Here is a 19,193-nt window from a genome sequence, read left to right as displayed (position 1 = left end):
CTGTCCAATTTAACTATAAATGTATAAAAAGTTCATCTTCAAATTGCAAGAAATCTAGAGTACGGCGAGCAAAACCGATGACAGATTTGAAATTACAAAAACAACAGAATCAGTAAGAAAGATCTCATGCGACAGAAACTTGAAAAAAAATGCATGTCCAGTGTTATTCACTATTAGAAGAACACACTTGCTCAAAATGCCGTTTAGTTGGGGACTGAACCGGAAACAAGATAGTTGCGAAGTGACCTTGTTACTCACACAGCCATGCTTGAGCTTACATACATGTTTAGCCACCGAGAATTTGATAGGGATGGGGGGGGGTGTTGCGCCAAATATACACTTTTATGTACACTCCTGTTATATAGACAAAGAGAGAAGGCGAGAGAGAGAGAGAGAGAACTACATTATTGAATAGTTTGACCTCACACACCCTCCTGAGGGTGGAATGAAAGAGAGAGAGAGAGAGAGACAGAAAAGGAAACAGCGTGGATAAAAGTTTAAAAAAATGCGTCATAGGAAAACTAAAGAAACAAAGGAGAAAGAAAGAAAAGATTTGAGTTAATTGTAACAAAGATAAGATACAAAACATAAACGAAGGAAGGACCGAATAGATAAACAACGGGAGAGAGAGGGGGACTTAAACGAGACATTTATTTTGTGTAAATGGAAACGAAGCGATATGGGTTTATATGTCAGGTGGTGGTGTTCTTGTCAGGCATTTTACTCATCGAAGCTGATATATATCTCCATAACCCCAGGTAAGTGAGTTTTTTTCCCCAACCCTCATCAAACGTTTGTCCAATAGAACAATCTCTCTCTTATTCTTTCTCTCTCCTATTGTGTGCCTGTCTTTGTCTCGCACACTATCTATCTATATATCTACACATAAACATACACGCACACGAAAAATATCCGCGAAGGCTACGACACAAAGACTCCAGTGGATTCGATAAAATCGATCTAAAAACTTGTTTTTTCTCGACTGACTCAGCATGTCGACCTAGGCGAAGTTCAAACTCTACAAGAAAGATGACAGTGATTTCGGACAGTCCAACGAAGGCTAGCAGACTGAAACTTCGAAGTTACTATCACCATTGCTCTTGTAAAAGTATATGTACTCTATAACAAGTATTGAGTAATGCTTCAGTTTAATGTTAAATTGCTTTCATTTTAACAACTTAAAAAACAAACATTAGCAACGCACGCACACATACATACGTACCTACATACATGTATGTACGTGTAGACAAACCGTAGCTCAACGAGGATTTGAGAGCCGTTGGCTACCCTCACCATGGTATAAGTAGAGCTATGGAAGCCACTGCCCGGGTTGTGGCCGTTGTTGTAAGTAAACAACTTCGAGCGGCCACGGGTGAGAGATGGGTGTTTGGTGAGGACCAAAGCGGACGAACTACTCCGAAGAGCACCAAGTATTACCCTGCCAAAGTTTCTACCCTACCCAGATATCACATACACACTTGTGTGTATATATGTATGTATATATTAGGTATTTAGGTTTTTTTCTCTCCATATTTTGATATAAAATAGGAACTCTATTTGTGGATTGGTAATCTATTTTGCAGGATCTAAATATTTCAAGTTTTGAGTTCAAATCTCGCTGAGATCAAATTTGCTTTTCGTTTTCCAGTCTCGATTTCTCTTCTAACGGGTATTGTATCTAATTTGTGACTGGAATTATATAATAGAAGACTTCAAGGGCGAAGGATCTATGTATGCAATGCATGTACTGTATGCCTTACTATTTTTCCACAATAAATAACTTTTGTGTAATATATAATTGGTTATTGATAATTTTCACTAGATTCCTTGTAGTCATATTTACTTTTACTTCGCATTCCTTCATTTCTTGGTCTAAAGTGGTCAAGAGAAAGAAAGGTAAAGCAATTTTTTTACTGCTTGCTCTCAATCATAGTAAGAGCAGTGATGTTATTTTGTTTGTATGCTATTATTTTCGAGAAAGAAGCGTAAAACAGAGGGACCAAACAAAATATGAGTGACTAAGAAAGCGGACATTATACTGCCTGCCTTTCAACCGTGTTAAGTTGTCAACAGAAAACAAAATGTTTGCTGCTTTCTTTCAGTGACCAAGAAAGAGAAAGACGTATGTACCAAGAGGTGAACTGGTAGAAGGGGCAAGTCGGGACTTTCGGATCCTGCCATGGTCAGCTTTGCCCTTCAGTCTTTCGCAGTCAACTAAGCTACCAGTCAAGGATTGCTATCGAATAGAATTATAATATAGACACACTTTTAATCATGCATGTATGTATGTACATACAAAAGTTTGTATGTATGTACGTACAAAAGTTTGTATGTATGTATGTATGTACAAAAGTTTGTATGTATGTATTACTACTACTTCCGTGGTTCCGCTCGCTATGAAACATGTATATGTGTGTGTGTGCGTGCTAGAAAACCTCTTGTTCAACAGCTTACAACATTAACACTCATCAGTCATAACTCACCATCGCCACCACTGTATACTATAGCTGCAATAAAACCAATTAAGTTGCTACTTATTTGGTCGCTTAGCCTGCTAGAAATAGCAACCAAATCACTCGTAAATCGCGTCATACTGACTTTTTACATAAAAAAAAAGGACAAAGAACTACATTATTGTTCTATTCTGGCCAATGGATGGGATTGAAAGATAGAATGGTCCCGGCTGGAACATCTTCGTTCAGATATACTTTATACTTTTCCCACCGTGCATAGTATGGCCTGTAGATAAAAATGAGAAATACGACCTGTTGTACATAGGAATATTATTTCACTTTTATCACATTTCATGGGGCTATTACGAAACGTTGAAGCAAGTGCTACTTGTTAAAATGTAATGTTTATTAACTTAAAATATAATTAAATAAAACTGTTAAAGTAAAAAAGATGGAAAAACTTATATTACGGAAGTTCACCTATACATATTCTCTCTGCGTGTATATATCATCATCATCATCATCATCATCATTTAACGTTGGTGTTCCACACTAGCATGGGTGGGACGTTACCACAAGAGCTGGCCAGGCCGAAGCCTGCACCGGGGTTCTGTGACTGTTTTGGCAGGATTCTTACAGCAGGATGCCCTTCCTAACACCAACCATTCAGCAGAGTGGACTTAGTGCTTTTTATGTGGCACAAGCACAGGCGAGGTCAGTTTTGGCAAGGTTTTTACAGCTGGATGCCTTTCCAAATGCCAACCACTTTACAGTGTGGACTGGGTGCTTTTTAAGTGGCACCTGCACTGACAGGGTCACCAAGTATTTGCAAGACAATAATTTTTAAGAGGGGAGGAGGTGATGTGGAAAAGGTTATAGTGAGACAGATACAGGTGTCTTGCTGAAGAGGAAGTACAAGGTTACCTGGCTGGAGAGAGGAAGATCAGGAATGAAGACAGAAACAGGTTTGCTACCACAAAGAAAATACACAATTGCCCGACCTGAAGGAAGTGTAGGAGGAGAGAGAGAGAGAGTGGGAGACCACAGGATGGAGATGCTGGCAAAAGGAATGGGGATCAGTATAAATGAGATGGTTGAGTAAAGGAAGAGAGAGATATTGATAAGGGCAAGTGCCAAGACTTACTCCTGCGTTTCAAATGCCATTATATAAGTGATAGGCTATTGTGAAGGGAGTGCGATTAAAGAGTGTGAGTAATTGGCAAAAGACCTGGGTATATATAGAGTTTTAGGGCTACCTGTTAGTAATGGTACAGAAGAACAGGGGTGTGAGGACAGGATTGGGTAATGAGAGCTAGGCAAAGTGAATGAAGGAGGAAATGCAAGAGAAGAGATGTAGATTGGTTTGTTGGGGTAGGATGAGGGAAAAGTTTTCTTGTTTCGTGTGGGTGGAACACCCAGGTCAGGAGCCAGCAGATGGCAATAATAGAGTGAGACAAGGAATGTGGGTAGAACACGCAGGTCGGGGAAAGCAAACAGAGCGGAAAGATACTGTGACACCGGGCAAAGTGTGTGTGTGTATATGTAATATATATATATATGTGTGTGTGTAATATATATGTGTGTGTGTGTGTGTAATATATGTGTGTGCGTGTTTAATACATATGTGTGTGTAATATATGTGTGTGTGTATGTACAGCATGGCTTTGTTGTAAGAAGTTTGCTTCCCAACCACATGGTTCCTGGTTCAATCCCACTGTGTGGCATCTTGGGCAAGTGTCTTCTACATTAGCCTCGGACCAACCAAGACCTTGTGATGAGTGGATCTGGTAGAAAGAAACCTATCGGGCACACACACATATCATCATCATCATTTAATGCCTGTTGTCCATGCTGGCATGGGTTGGACAGTTTGACCAGGGCTGGCCAGCTGGAAGGCTGAACCAGACTCCAGTTTGATTTGGCATGATGGTTTCTGTTCTTCCTGATGCCAACTATTTTCACAGAGTGTGCTGGTCGCTTTTACATGACACCACACGGGCTCTTTTATGTGGTGCTGCATGATCACTTTAATGAGGCACCACATGGGCGCTTTACATGGCACTGTCAGAAGTGCTTTAGATCACCAAAGGAACCAGGGCTAACATTTCTGCGGCGAGGCATGGGTCTTCTTGAGTACAGCAAGGTGCCAGGTGACCTGGTCCTTTGTCATCTCACCTGAAAGGTTCAGCTTCCTGAGGTTGTTCTTCAGTACTTCATCCCATGTCTTCCTGGGTCTCCCACTTCCACGTGATCCATCCACTATGAGATATTGGCGCTTCTTTTATGGAGCTGTTGGTATCCAGTGCAGTCTCCTCTCTTGCACACAATAACCAATTCCTCTTATGCCTAACTCCTCTCTCAAAAGACTGTTGAACATTTACACTTACATTACACATCCAGTGGAGCATACAAATCCCATTCCTTTCTAACCTTTGCATGTCCTCTGCATTCAGGGCCCATGTCTTGCTACCATGTAGAATTGCTGTCCGTATGCCTGCATCATGCAATCTCCCTTTCACTCAGAGAGAGAAACCTTTCATGGCCAACAGAAGTAATAGTTCTCTGAATTTATGCCATCCTATTCTTATTCTAGCTATCACACTTTCTCTGAATCTTCTCCCACTATCAATTTAGTCCCCTAGATAGCAGAAATTATCTACAACCTTTAATGAGCCACCAGCGCATTTGAGAGAATCTATTTACTGAGTCTCTGTAGTTTTTATGGATCCTGTGCATTTTCTGCATACAAAAACCATCTTCTCTGATAACCTTCCTATTAATCCACTGCACCTTTTGTGTGTCCATAGCTTGCATTGAGTACACCACATGAAGTTCCTGCCTACATCTTCCCTACAAATTGAACAGGGCCACCTACCTGACAGGGGTAGGGTCCTGTCAGTTTTCTTGCTTACTAGGACCTTAGATTCCAGGTTTTGCTTTCACACTTGGAATTTCTCTTCTAGCTCTGATATGGAATCTGCTATGAGGGCAAGATCATCAACATAGAGTAGTTCCCAGGGGTTGCTAATCTTGAATTCCTCTGTTATGGCCTGAAGGACAATGATTAAAAGCTGGAGACTAAAGATTGAGCCTTGATAAACCCCTACCTGTACACCAAATTCTTTGCTATACTTATTGTTAACTCTCACAGTACTGACAGTGTCCTTGTACATGGCCTGTACAGCTTTCATCAGCCACTGGTCTATCCCTAGTCTCCTCAGAGCCCACCATATCACACAGCAGGGAACTCTGTTGAAGGCTTTCTCTAGATCAACGAATGCCAAGTATAATGGTTCGTTCTTAGCTAAGTACTTCTCTTGTACTTCTCCTGACTATGAAAATAGTGTCAGTAGTGCTTCTTCCCCAGACGAAGCTAAACTGCATTTCGTCTTGCCTGATTCTGCTCTGAATTAATTGGACAATAACTCACTCTGTAATTTTCATCACATTGTCCAGGAGTCTGATGCCTCTATAGTTGCTTCTATCTAATGCATCACCCTTACCTATGTAGCAGCTAACAATTATGCTGCTATGCTAGTGATTGGGTGTTACACCTTGAATGATCTAATTAACAATATGGGTGACATAGGGTTCTATATTTAAGAAATGAGGAATTATGTACATTATTTACATTATTTACATTTGATGGATATTTCTCCTCATCTTGTTTGTTGTTAACACAATGTTTCAGCTGATACACCCTCCAGCCTTCATCAGGTGTCTTGGGGGAAATTTCAAACCTGGGTTCTCATTCCGAAGGTATTTTTGCGATGTTATTATTATTATTATTATTATTATTATTATTATTATTATTATTATTCAGGTCACTGCCTGGAATCAAACTCAGAATCTTGGTGACCAGCCCGTATCCTACCATGTGATTCCAGATGGACCAGAAGTTTTCCTGGTTTTCATGTTTTTTAATTGTCTCATCTACCATACTGCTGTCCACTAGGATAGCTGGTCCCTCTGTTGGGCTCACATGAGGGAGATTCCTTTTATCCCATTCATTCTCTACATTCGACAGTCTCGCATAGTAACTTTTCCACACTCCTTTCTTGTCCACATCACAAAATGCCACCATTATCCATCCACACCCACTTCTCTCCTACAATATCTCAGTTCTCACTGAAACACTGTCTGGCAGTCCAGAACAATTCAAATCTCTGATCTTCACGCTGTATGACATTGGCAAACCTCTTCATTTCTGCTTCTACCCTAGCTAGACAGACCTGACGTCAAGCCTCCCTTTTAGTCTTCTGATATCATTCTTTGCTACTACCCCCTCTTTTTCTGCTCTGTCCAGACCCGTCACTTCTCTTTTATGGTCCTCGCAGCATTACCTTTGGTCTGGTAGAGGCTTTGCTCCAACCACAAATTCGGTCTGTTGCCCTTAGTAGATTGTCCTGTAGAAAATCAGTTGCCATATGGTTCTGTCTCTCCCTCCTTCTCATCAAAGGCCTCATTGAGGACATCTCTACATCTCTACCCATTTGGAGGGTCTTTGAGCTTTTCCATATTGGCTTTGCATCTCAGGATCTTTCTGGCCCTAAGCTTAAAGTCACTTATCACTAGCTTATGTTGAGTTGTACATTCTTCCCCTGAGATTTTGCTTTTAAAAGCATATATCAATGTGTGTGTGTGTGTGTGTCCGTGTTTGTCCCCCACCATTGCTTGACAGTGGGTGTTGGTGTTTTAACGTCTCCATAGTATAGTATTTTGGCAAAAAAGATTGATAAGAACAAGTACTAAGCTTAAAATAAAGTACCAGGGTCAATTCATTTGACTAAAAATTCATCAAGGCATTGCCCCAGCATGGCCACAGTCTAATGAGTGAAACAAGTAAAAGACAAAAGATATTCTTTTATATCCTTTTATTCTTTTACTGGTTTCAGTCATTTGACTGTGGCCACGCTGGAGCACTGCCTTCAGTCAAACAAATCGACCCCAGAACTTATTCTTTGTAAGCCTTGTACTTATTCTGTCAGTCTCTCTTGCTGAACCATTAAGTTATGGGAACGTAAACACATCAACATTGATTGTCAAGTGATGGTGGAGGGACAAACACAGACACACAAACATATACATGATTGACTGCTACATCCACAAGTTTTTTATTCTCTCTCTGTTTATTTCCTTGTGTTCCTTTCCTGAGCATCAAATTAACACACCTGCTTGTTGTTTATACACCTGCCTTTGTCTTTTGTTTTTCTGAAAATTTCAAGTAAATAAATATATATATATATATATATATATATATATATATATATATATATCTCACCGAGGCGATGACTACTGACCTAGACCTTTGGAAATGCGCTGTGTGTGAGAAGACCCGGCAAGCCAAGTGAGATCGTTGCCAGTGCCCCAGGACTGGCTCTTGTGCGGGTGGCACATGAGATGCACCATTTTGAGCGTGACCGTTGCCAGTGCCCCTGGATTGGCTCTTGTGCAGGTGGCACATAAAAGACACCATTTCGAGCGTGGCCGTTGCCAGTACCGCCGGACTGGCCTTCATGCGGGTGACACGTAAAAGCACCCACTACACTCTCTGAGTGGTTGGCGTTAAGAAGGGCATCCAGCTGTAGAAACTCTGCCAAATTAGATTGGAGCCTGGTGTTGCCATCCGGTTTCACCAGTCCTCAGTCAAATCGTCCAACCCATGCTAGCATGGAAAGCGGACGTTAAACGATGATGATGATGATGATGATGATATATATATATATATATATATATATATATATATGTATATATATATATATATATATGATGGGCTTCTTTCAGTTTCCGACTACCAAATCCACTCACAAGGCTTTGGTTGGCCTGAGGCAATAGTAGGAGACACTTGCCTTCAGTCGAACAAATTGATCCCAGGACTTATTCTTTGTAAGACTAGTACTTATTCTATCAGTCTCTTTTGCCAAACCGCTAAGTTATGGGGATGTAAACACACCTACATCGATTGTCAAGTAATGGAGGGACAAACATATACATGATTAACCGTTAAATCCACAAGTTCTTTTTTATTCTCTCTCTTTTTATTTCTTCATGTTCCTTTCTGCTGAAGAGCATAGGCTCAAAACCTAAAAGACTTTCTCACCTTTCCAAGCATCAAACTAATACACTTGCTTTTTGTTTATATACCTGTCTTTGTCTTTTGTTTTTTGGTAAATTTCAACTATTATATATATACAATGGGCTTCTTTCAGTTTCCGTTGACCAAATCCACTCACAAGGCTTTGGTCGGCCCGAGGCAAGAGTAGAAGACACTTGCCCAAGGTGCCATGCAGTAGAGTTGAACCTGGAACCATGTGATTGGTAAGCAAGCAGCTTACCACACAGCCTTATTTTAGTTGCTAAACCACGAGTTGTTCGATGACTATCTGCTAATCAAAATTCTTTTTAATCTCAGTGTTTGAGGAAATGTGTAATTTAAATTATTAATAAAGTAGTTTTATCAGATATTGTTCACCTTTTGTGATGTATTTTAATTACACACTTGCTCAAAAATTGCTAACTTCCTGCACTTGCATTCCCGGATTGTACTTAATTATTACTATGTATAGATATGTATGTGTGTGTGTGTGTGTATATATATGCATATGGATATATATATATGTATATATATATATGTGTGTGTATGTATATATATATATATATATATACATATATATATATATATATATATATATATATATATATATATATATATATATATATATATATATATATATATATATATATATACATATATATATGGACATATACATGTATATATATGTATATGGATATATATGTGTGTATATATATTGTGTGTATATGTATACATGGATGTATGTATATATTTATATGAAGTTCTGGCCAGTAGTGGTTTCAAGGATAGAATTAGTTATATGTCAGGCCCTAACCCCTCTAGAGAAAGCGCCACCGGAAAGTGTTGTAGTTCACACTGCCCTTCTCTTTAAGTGTGAAAACCTGAGTAGGTATGATTTTTCTTAGCTTAGTAGATAAGCACTCCCCCTGTACAAATAGGTTCTACAAAATATTCAATAAGCACACCTTGAGAATTTCTTTTAGCTGTGCACCCAATGTAAAAAAGATTTTAGTAGGTAGGTCCTCACCTGAGACAAACGAGATGCTCATGTAGGGACAACACAACATGTCCACTGAACAGCTACTAACATGGAGACTGTTGTATTTGAGGCGGAGATAACAGCAATAGGGTCAAATGGGTAACTGAATGTGCGAAAGTACGTTGGAACAACTGAAAGCCCCTTCAGAACTTGCTATAACATCCACAAGTCCTCCTTCAACATCTCGGAGAGATGTAATGCCACAACCCTGGCCAAGCATGTTTGGTCTTTGAAAGAAAGTGCCACCGAGTACAGCATAAAGTGGAAGATCCTAGAAAAATGTAAACCATACTTCAATAGCAACAGTTGTATCTAAATCTATATCTATCTATGTATGTATATATATATATATGTGAAGGCACATGGCTCAGTGGTTAAAGCATCGGGCTCACAATCATGAGGTAGTGAGTTCGATTCCAGGACCAGACTGTGTGTTGCGTTCTTGAGCAAGACACTTTATTTCCTGTTCCAGTTCACTCTGCTATAGAAATGAGTTGAGACGTCACAGGTGCCAAGCTATATCGGCCTTTTCCGTTCCCTTGGATAACAACCACCATATTTGTTGGACATTGCCTCATCTGATTATCATTTATTCTGCAGTCTTCAAAATCATTTGGACAGAATTCTGTAGACAGGGAGGAGTATTTTTCATCACGGACAAGTGAATTTTGGAAGAGGGGCCTTGCAAGTCTACAAGATAGACGGAAGAGCATTGTAGAAAATGAAGGAAAGTATATTCTAGATTAAAAAAGAACTTTGTTTATCTTAATTTTGAAAAATAAAAGAAGTATTAAAATAAAACGCATTATTTAATGGATGATCCAATATATATTGTTAGGAAAGGTCGTCCAGCCATAGAAATCATACCAAAATTGACATGGAGCCTGGCAGCTCTTCAGCTGACCAGCTCTTCAGCTGACCAGCTCCTGTCAAACTGTCCAACCCTTGCCAGCATGGAAAACCAATGGGAGAAGGAGAGTCTGCCTAATGTGGGTCCAGCAGAGGGACCAACAATCTGAATAGACAGTAGGTTGGTAGATAAAGCCATGACGGACATGAAGATGGGGAAAGCCCTTGGCCCTTCAGGAACCACCGTTGAGATGCTTAAGATATCTGGCAGTGTAGGGTTATGGTCTAGTCACCCATATAGTTAATCAGGTTGTACATGAAGGAGTCATACCTAATAACATAGTCAACTGTTACAAAGGTATCAAATTGTTGGATCAGGTGATGAAAGTTATGGAGAAGGTCATAGCCCAACTAATTAGGGAGAGGGTTAATCCAGATGAGATGCAGTTTGGTTTGTGCCAGGGAGAAGCACCACTGATGCTATATTCCTAGTAAAGCGGCTGCAAGAGAAATACTTGGCCAAAAATAAACCTCTGTACTTGGTTTTTGTCGACATGGAGAAATCCTTTGACAGGGTCCTTCACTCCCTTATCTGATAGTCATTGCAGAGACTAGGGATAAAAGAATGGTTGGTGAGAGCTGTACAAACCGTGTACAGGGGTGTTGTCAGTAAGGTGAGTGTTGGTAACAAGTATAGTGATGAATTCAGTGAGCAAGTGTCACCCCTTGGCCCTCTCTTGTTCATCATAATCCTTCAAGCAATAACAAAGGAATTTAAGCCAGGCTGCCCCTGGGAGCTCCTTTATGCTGATGTCCATTTTCTTATAGCAGAATCACTACCAGGACTAGAGAAGAAATTTCAGGTGTGAAAGCAAGGTCTAAAACCAAAGGGCCTTAAAGTCAATTTAGTAAAGACCAAGGTTTTAGTAAGTAGAAAAACAGACAAATCACAAATCCCTTCAAGGAGATGATCCTGCTTGATCTGTAGAAAAGGTGTAGGTAGAAACTTCATAATGTGTACCTGATGCAAGCTATGGACACATAAGGGGTACAGCAATATCAGAGGAAGATTAACTGAGAAAGTAGCCTTTGTGTAGGGCAGATGTATAGGTACGACAAACACTAGAACTGTACAGAAAATAGACTTCGTCAAATGCCAGGAAGGATATCTAGAAATAGTTGATGGCTTCCATTACCTAGGTGACCAAGTTAGTAGTGAGGGTGGATGCTCTGAGAGTGTAGCTGCTAGAATAAGAATAGGCTGGGCAAAGTTCAGAGAGCTCCTACCTCTGTCAGTAACAAAGGTCAGTGAAAGGCAAACTGTATGATACCCATGTGCAAACAGCCATGCTACATGGCAGTGAAATATGGCTGTGACTGCTGAGGACATGTGAAGATCTGATAGAAATGAAGCTAGTGTGCTTTGCTGGATGTGCAGTGTCAGTGTGCATGTACGACAGAGCCATGTTATGTTGGCAAATAATCTTTACTACAAAGTACTGTTGCTGAATATCTCTCGTTGTGAGATTTGCAAATAGTAATTTTCAAAATATCTGATTTATTTAATCTTTAATGTAGTCATCCTCCTTCTCTATGACTTCTTTCCACCTGTCACTGAGCTGTTTAATGCCACGTTCATAAGATTCTTTAGGTTTAGAAGTGAAAAGGGAAATTGACTCATTTTCGACTTCTTACACTTGAACTAAGTCTTAATCCACTCAAATGATTTTAACTTCTAAAGAGCTATTAATCTGTAGGCGCGGGATCCAGTGAATATGGTGGGAGATGCATAATTTTCCAGGCATATTTTTCTCTGAGCTCTTAGGTCTTTTCTGTGGGGCGAGGTCAAGTGTTATCATGATGAAGCATGACCCCTTTTCTGTTGCAAAGCTACTTTCAATTGGCAGTATACATCGGCTGTTCTTATTAGATTATCGTCTAAAAGTCATGATTAATTATTTCACGCATATCCCACCAGACACTCAGGAAAATCTTCCTTGGAAGCAGATCACTTCAGGGCTGTTGTGCTGGCTCTTCACCACGACTGTGCCACTGACGTTTTTTGCTGTACATTTTTGGTAGAGTATCCACTTTTCTTTTTTAGTAATGACTGTTCAAAAAAGGCATTTGCAACTCACAAGATCGCAGTGATGCACAGCAGTCAACATGTTGTTTGCGATTGTCTGCGGGACCTATTTTCTAACATTTGACACTTTTACCAAGCCTTTTCAATTCACGGTGAATGGTGGTATGGCTCACGTTGAAGTCTGTGCTTAGTTCCCGAACTGTAACAATCAGATGCGTTTCAACAGTAGGTTCCAACGCATCAAGATCCAACCCCCTTGGGCACCTTTTTCTTAGTTCATTCTGTAGGCTGTAGTCCCCGTTTCTTTATCTTGAAAACCATCTTCTGCATGTTCTTTCAATCACTACGCCATCGCCATAAGTGTTTGGGAATGATTTTGCTGTTACACTTGCATTATTGCCCGTCTTTCGTTTTCACCCGCAGAAACGTCAAACTCGAACATATGGGATCATATGATTGTTCGTTAATTTCCGTAATTTTTTTATTTATTTATTTACTTTTCAAACTCTGTATTCAGCTCTATGTATTTGTAGTCAGTCACACACACACACACATACAAATGTATTTATGTATGTACGGGTATACACACACACACACACACACAAATATGATGCACTTTGACGTTTCATGACTTTTCTTGGGGTGAAAACAAAATATGGTCGCATTATTCCCTTTTTGAAACTCAGAAAGTATAAGGCAACAAATATGTTCTTTGCTCTGAGTGAATATAGGACCAATACAACTTCAGTCGTGATAAAATTGACAAAACCTGATAGAAAATGATATTTGAATGATTTCGTCATATTTCAAATAGAATCAAGTTAAACACCTTGAAACTTAACTATATATTTACTTAAAAACTGTCTTACATTATTCTAAATCTTGTTTATTTACTACAACCACAATTATTACTCTCTCATTTTTGTCTGTGTTTAAATCGGCACACCCACTGTTCAGTTTAATTCCCATGTCATTACTTTCATTTATTTATCCATTCATATCTTTCTACCTTTATGTGTCACTGGTTCCAAAGTTCATTTCTCCAGTCACTTGTAATTTTCCTATTGAATTTTTCCACTGTATTCTTCTCTTCATACCCGCTTCTTATTTTCCCTTTCTTCTTTTTCTCCTTTTTCTTTTTCTTTCTCCTTTTTTGATTTCCTTTCTTTCCTCTTCTCGTTGTTTTCTCCCCCCCCTCTTTTATCATATTTCCCCTCCCTCAGTATATACTGTGGCAGGAAACCTATTTATAGATGTGTGAATCTTATTCATTTTCAGTCATAACTTGCCTCAAGATCCTGTGCACCCGTAAGAAAAACTCGGAAGAGCAAGAAATTCCACCAAATTAATATATATATGTGTGTGACTGGCCCTTATGCCGGTGGCATGTAAAAACACCCACTACACTCTCTGAGTGGTTGGCGTTAGGAAGGGCATCTAGCTGTAGAAACACTGCCAGATTAGACAGGAGCTTGGTGCAGCCTCCTGGCTTCCCAGACCCCAGTCAAATTGCCCAACCCATGCCAGCATGGAAAATAGACGTTAAACGATGATGATGATGATGATATATATATATATATATACACACACACGTGTGTGTGTGTGTGTGTGTGTGTGTATTCTGATATTTTGTTTAGGCAGTGCGATACTAATTACTTGGTATAGAACTCAATATACACATATCTCTGAATGAAGTGTTAGTTGGGTACAGAGTGGTAATAAAAAAAGAGAGGACAAAGGAATAACCGATTATCTTGTAAACTTCATTAGCTTCCAGCTGTTTCCACTACAAGATATGGTGAACTCGTTGTTGAGTGCCTAAGTAACACCTTACAGTTTCATCAGAACCTCAAACATAAATGCAATTGATCTGGGAAAACAAATACATTTAAACTATATATATATATATATATATCATCATCATCATCATCATCATCATCATCATCATCATCGTTGTCGTCGTCGTTTAACGTCCGCTTTCCATGCTAGCATGGGTTTGACGATTTGACTGAGGACTAGTGAAACCAGATGGCTACCCTAGGCTCCAATCTGATTTGGCAGAGTTTCTATAGCTGGATGCCCTTCCCAATGCCAACCACTCCAAGAGTGTAGTGAGTGCTTTTACGTGCCACCAGCACGAAGGCCAGCCAGGTGGTACTGGTAACGGCCATGCTCAAAATGGTGTATTTTACGTGCCACCTGCACAGGAGCCAGTTCGGAGGCACTGGCAACGATCTCACTCGAATGACTTTACACATGCCATCCGGCACAAGTGCCAGGAAGGCGATGCTGGGCACAGGTGCCATGACGATTTCACTTTCGCTTGCCCCAACAGGTCTTCGCAAGCCGAGTTTTGTGTCCAATGAAGGAGACGACGTTGGCATGGGTGCCAGTCATCGAATTTAATTCGATTTCGATTTCACTTGCCTCAACAGGTCTTCACAAGTGGAGTTTAGTGTCCAATGAAGGAAGGTATGCATAAGTGGGATGGCTGAGGCCTTAGATTTAGGTCTCACATGGCTTGCCGGGTCTTCTCACGCACAGCACATTTCCAAAGGTCTCGGTCAGTAGTCATCGCCTCGGTGAGGCCCAATGTTCGAAGGTCGTGCCTCACCACCTCATCCTAGGTCTTCCTGGGTCTACCTCTTCCACAGGTTCCCTCAACTGCTACGGTGTGGCACTTTTTCACACAGCTATCGTCATCCATTCTCGCTACATGACCATACCAGTGCAATCGTCTCTCTTGCACACCACAACTGATGCTTCGTAAGTTCAACTTTTCTCTCAAGGTACTAACACTCTGTCTAGTATGCACACTGACATTACACATCCATCGGAGCATACTGGCTTCATTCCTTGCGAGCCTACACATGTCCTCAGCAGCCACAGCCCATGTTTCACTGCCATGAAGCATGGCTGTTTGTACACATGCGTCATACAGTCTGCCTTTTACTCTGAGTGAGAGGCCCCTTGTCACCAGCAGAGGTAAGAGCTCTCTGAACTTTGCCCAAGGAAGGCATTACCAATGAGAAAGCAGATATGTAGGGGATGAAATTCAGGAGATCCTCCCATAATTAGAATAAGATTAACCCTTTCGTTACCAACCCGGGTGAAACCATCTCTAGCTCTGTAATACAAATGACTTGTTTTCATAAGTTTTGAATTAAAATCTTCCACCAAACCTTAGGCACAATTTATGTTCCTAACACTAGCTTAATGATAACTAAGTTATTTTACTAAATTCTTTGTTATATTTAAAATTAATTGAAAGAAACGCAGAGCATTTCAACAGAAATACAGTAACGAAAGGGTTAATTTGTGTGTAATGATGAGTATATGCAGATATAGAGAAAGACTGAATAGATTTATCAGTAAGAATATATGCATACATACACACACACATATATACCTACATATATATATACATATATATATATATATATATATATATATATATATATATATATACAAAAACAACACACGCACACACACACACACACATATATATATACATACACACACACATACATATATTCTTTTATTCTTTTAGTCTTTTGACTGTAGTCATACTGGAGCACTGCCTTTAGTTGAACAAATCAACCCAGCACTTATTCTTATAGTGGAAACTTATGAAGTTCACAAGATAATTGGTTATTCTCTTGTCATCACTTTTCTTATGTATACATGTATATGTGCTTGTATATATATATATATATATATATATATATATATAATGCATATGTATCCATTCTAATTGTCAACCACAGCTTAACAATGTTCTGTTTGAATTATTTCAAGATGGTCTCCTAACGATAATCTTATTTATTATCAAACTGCCTCAGTGTTTCCTTTAAATATTCTATTAAAAACTCTGTTGATTCTGTGGTGGTTTTTTTCTGTAGCCTTTCCTCTGAATCAGGAAAAACTCTTGGAGCTAAACATTCTTTAAAAAGGCAAAAATAAGGATTGGCTCAAAGGCATATTTTACTTTTCCATGCAAAGCATAGTAATAATATAATTATTATAATATATGATTATTATAAAATAATATAATAACAATAATATAATCTTTTCTATCCCAGGTACAAGGCCCGAAATTTTGGGGGAGGGGGCCAGTCAATTAGATCAACCTCAGTATGCAACTGGTACTTAACTTATCGACCCTGAAAGGATGAAATGCAAAAGCGACCTCAGTGGAATTTGAACTCAGAACGTAAAGACATGAAATACCGCTAAGCATTTCACCTGGTGTGCTAACATTTCTGCCAGCTCGCTGCCTTGGAGTTACCAAAATATTCTTTTCTACTCTAGGCACAAGGCCCGAATTTTTGGGGGAGGGGGGGCAGTTTATTAGATCAACCTCAGTATGCAACTGGTACTTAATTTATCGACCCCGAAAGGATGAAAGGCAAAGTCAACCTTGGTGGAATTTGAACCCAGAACATAAAGACAGACGAAATACTGCAAAGCATTTCACCTGGCGTGATAACATTTTTGGCAGCTCCCCAGCCTTAATAACAATAATATTATAACTACTGTATATAGTAGTTGTATACTTTATGCTATCAGTTAGAGGAAGATATTGGGCATGTCTTCTCTGAGGAGTGATTGACATTTCATGAAATGGTCCATCAGGAATCTCTATCTTTTTCTCTCTATATATTCTTATATTGTTCTTTATCACAACTACAGACTTTAAATATTTACATTTATTTCAGTTCCTGTGATTCATCATATGTTGTGCATGATATATATGTGTATGTTTATGATTGGATGTGCTTGATGTGTGACAATTAAACCATTGAGGTTTCAGCTCTAATGTAAACCATGTTAAACCTTCGAACATTAGGCCTCACCGAGGCAATGACTAGTGACTGAGACCTTTGGAAATATGCAGTGTGTGAGAAGACCCGGCAAGCCAAGTGAGACCAAAATCCATGGCCTCTGCCAGGGGTGTATCCAGCCCACTTATGCGTACCTTTCCTTCATTGGACACTAAACTCTGCTTGCGAAGGCCTGTTGGGGCAAGTAAAATCGAGATCGTAATTGAACCAAATTCGATGACTGGCACCTGTGCCAGTGAAGTGCTAACAACACTGTCCGAGCATGATCATTGCCAGAGCAGCTGTCTGGCTTCCGTGCCAGTGACACGTAAATAGCACCATTTGAGCGTGATCGTTACCAGCGTTGCCTTACTGGCACGTGAAAAAACATTTGAGCAAGGTCGTTGCCAGTGCTGCTGGACTGGCTCCTGTGCAGGTGGCACATAAAAGCACCCACTACACTCTCGGAGTGGTTGGTGTTACGAAGGACATCCAGCTGTAGAAACTCTGCCAGATCAGATTGGAGCCTGGGGCAGCCATCTGGTTTGCCAGTCCTCAGTCAAATTATCCAACCCATGCCAGCATGGAAAGCGGATGTTAAACGATGATGATGATGATGATGATGATGATCTCATTTTAACAGATATATTTACCAAAATTACATAAAAATATGTTGAAATACTAAAGAATAAATTTATTCAATAAAATCTCCATTGGCTTCAACCACAAACTCCAGACGACTTTGGAATGTTTAGAATCTCCTGCAACTCTTCCGGATGGTCTCCTTGTTTAAGTTGGTAAATGCTGCCATAATCCTTGCCTTCAGTTCATCTTTCGTGTTACAAGGAGTTTTGCTGGTCTCTTGCTCAAATGTGCCCCACACATAATAATCAAGGGGGTTGCAGTGTGGGGAGTTAGGTGGCCAGACGTTAGGGGTAATGTGGTCATAGAAATTGTCTGACAGCCATGACTGGGTTCTCCTGCTTGTGTAGAATGGTGCAGAATCCTGTTGCCAGACATAGGGTCTACCAGTGCTGGTGCCTTGTAAAAAGCATCTAGTTCACACTGTAAAGGGGTTGGCATTTTGGAAGGGCATTCAGCTGTAAAAACCATACCAAAATTAGCCTTGCCTGTGCTGATGCAACATAAAAAGCACTCAGTCCACTCTCTGGGGCAGTTGGTATTAGAAAGGGCATCTAGCCATAAAAACCATGTCAAAACAGACAGAAATCTGGTGCAGTTTTCTGCCTGGCCAGCTCTTGCCAAGCCGTCCCACTCATGCCAGCATGGATGGCAGACGTTAAACAATGATGAAGATGATGATGATGAGATATAATAATAATAATAATAATAATAATAATAATAAAAGTGAAATTCTGTCTGTCTATCTGGGACCCCTGTATCTCAGTCTACATTTGCTCCACATAGACACGTTATAGCTTTTTGGAATCAGAATGATCCCAAGATTGAAAATCTGCCCTTCATGTGGTTCTTGAACATCCAGTATTGGGATCTGATTTAAAAGCATTTGGGTTGCTATTTCTAGCAGGTAGAGCTTGGCTAATTCGGGCCATCTTGCTTGGCATTTGTCAGATGATATGAGAGATCAAGTGGGAGATAATTGACATTCACTTCATTAATTTTATGTGAAGATGACTTTGGGACAAATTGGCATACAGTTGGAATTTAAATTGGTTCTGGAACAATAGAATGATTGCATTACTGAATTAATTCTCATCCATCCTCTTAATCTGATTAAACACCACTGAGACATATAGTCATTATAGACGTATTATAGTCAGGCTAATAAGCTGTCTTTAGTTTGGGGCCATTGGCCCAATTAGCCCTC

At 39.8% G+C, this 19,193-nt stretch overlaps 1 protein-coding gene across 1 annotated transcript in view; it reads left to right on the top strand.

The window, feature by feature from the left end:
* Positions 1–307: 307 nt before the first annotated feature.
* The window catches only part of LOC106877668 (protein DD3-3), a 115,310-nt gene continuing 96,424 nt past the window's right edge, over positions 308–19,193 (top strand). The window contains exon 1 of the mRNA XM_014926617.3: positions 308–758. Coding sequence (XP_014782103.1) covers positions 664–758 — 95 coding nt within the window. The 5' untranslated portion in view covers positions 308–663. The remainder of the gene's footprint in view (positions 759–19,193) is intronic.

This window comes from Octopus bimaculoides, chromosome 1 (genome assembly GCF_046866305.1).
Source record: "Octopus bimaculoides isolate indiv1 chromosome 1, ASM4686630v1, whole genome shotgun sequence".
Taxonomy (NCBI): Eukaryota; Metazoa; Mollusca; class Cephalopoda; order Octopoda; family Octopodidae; genus Octopus; species Octopus bimaculoides.
The sequence above is the reverse complement of the archived record's forward strand: the minus strand, read 5'-3'. Positions and strand labels throughout refer to the sequence as shown.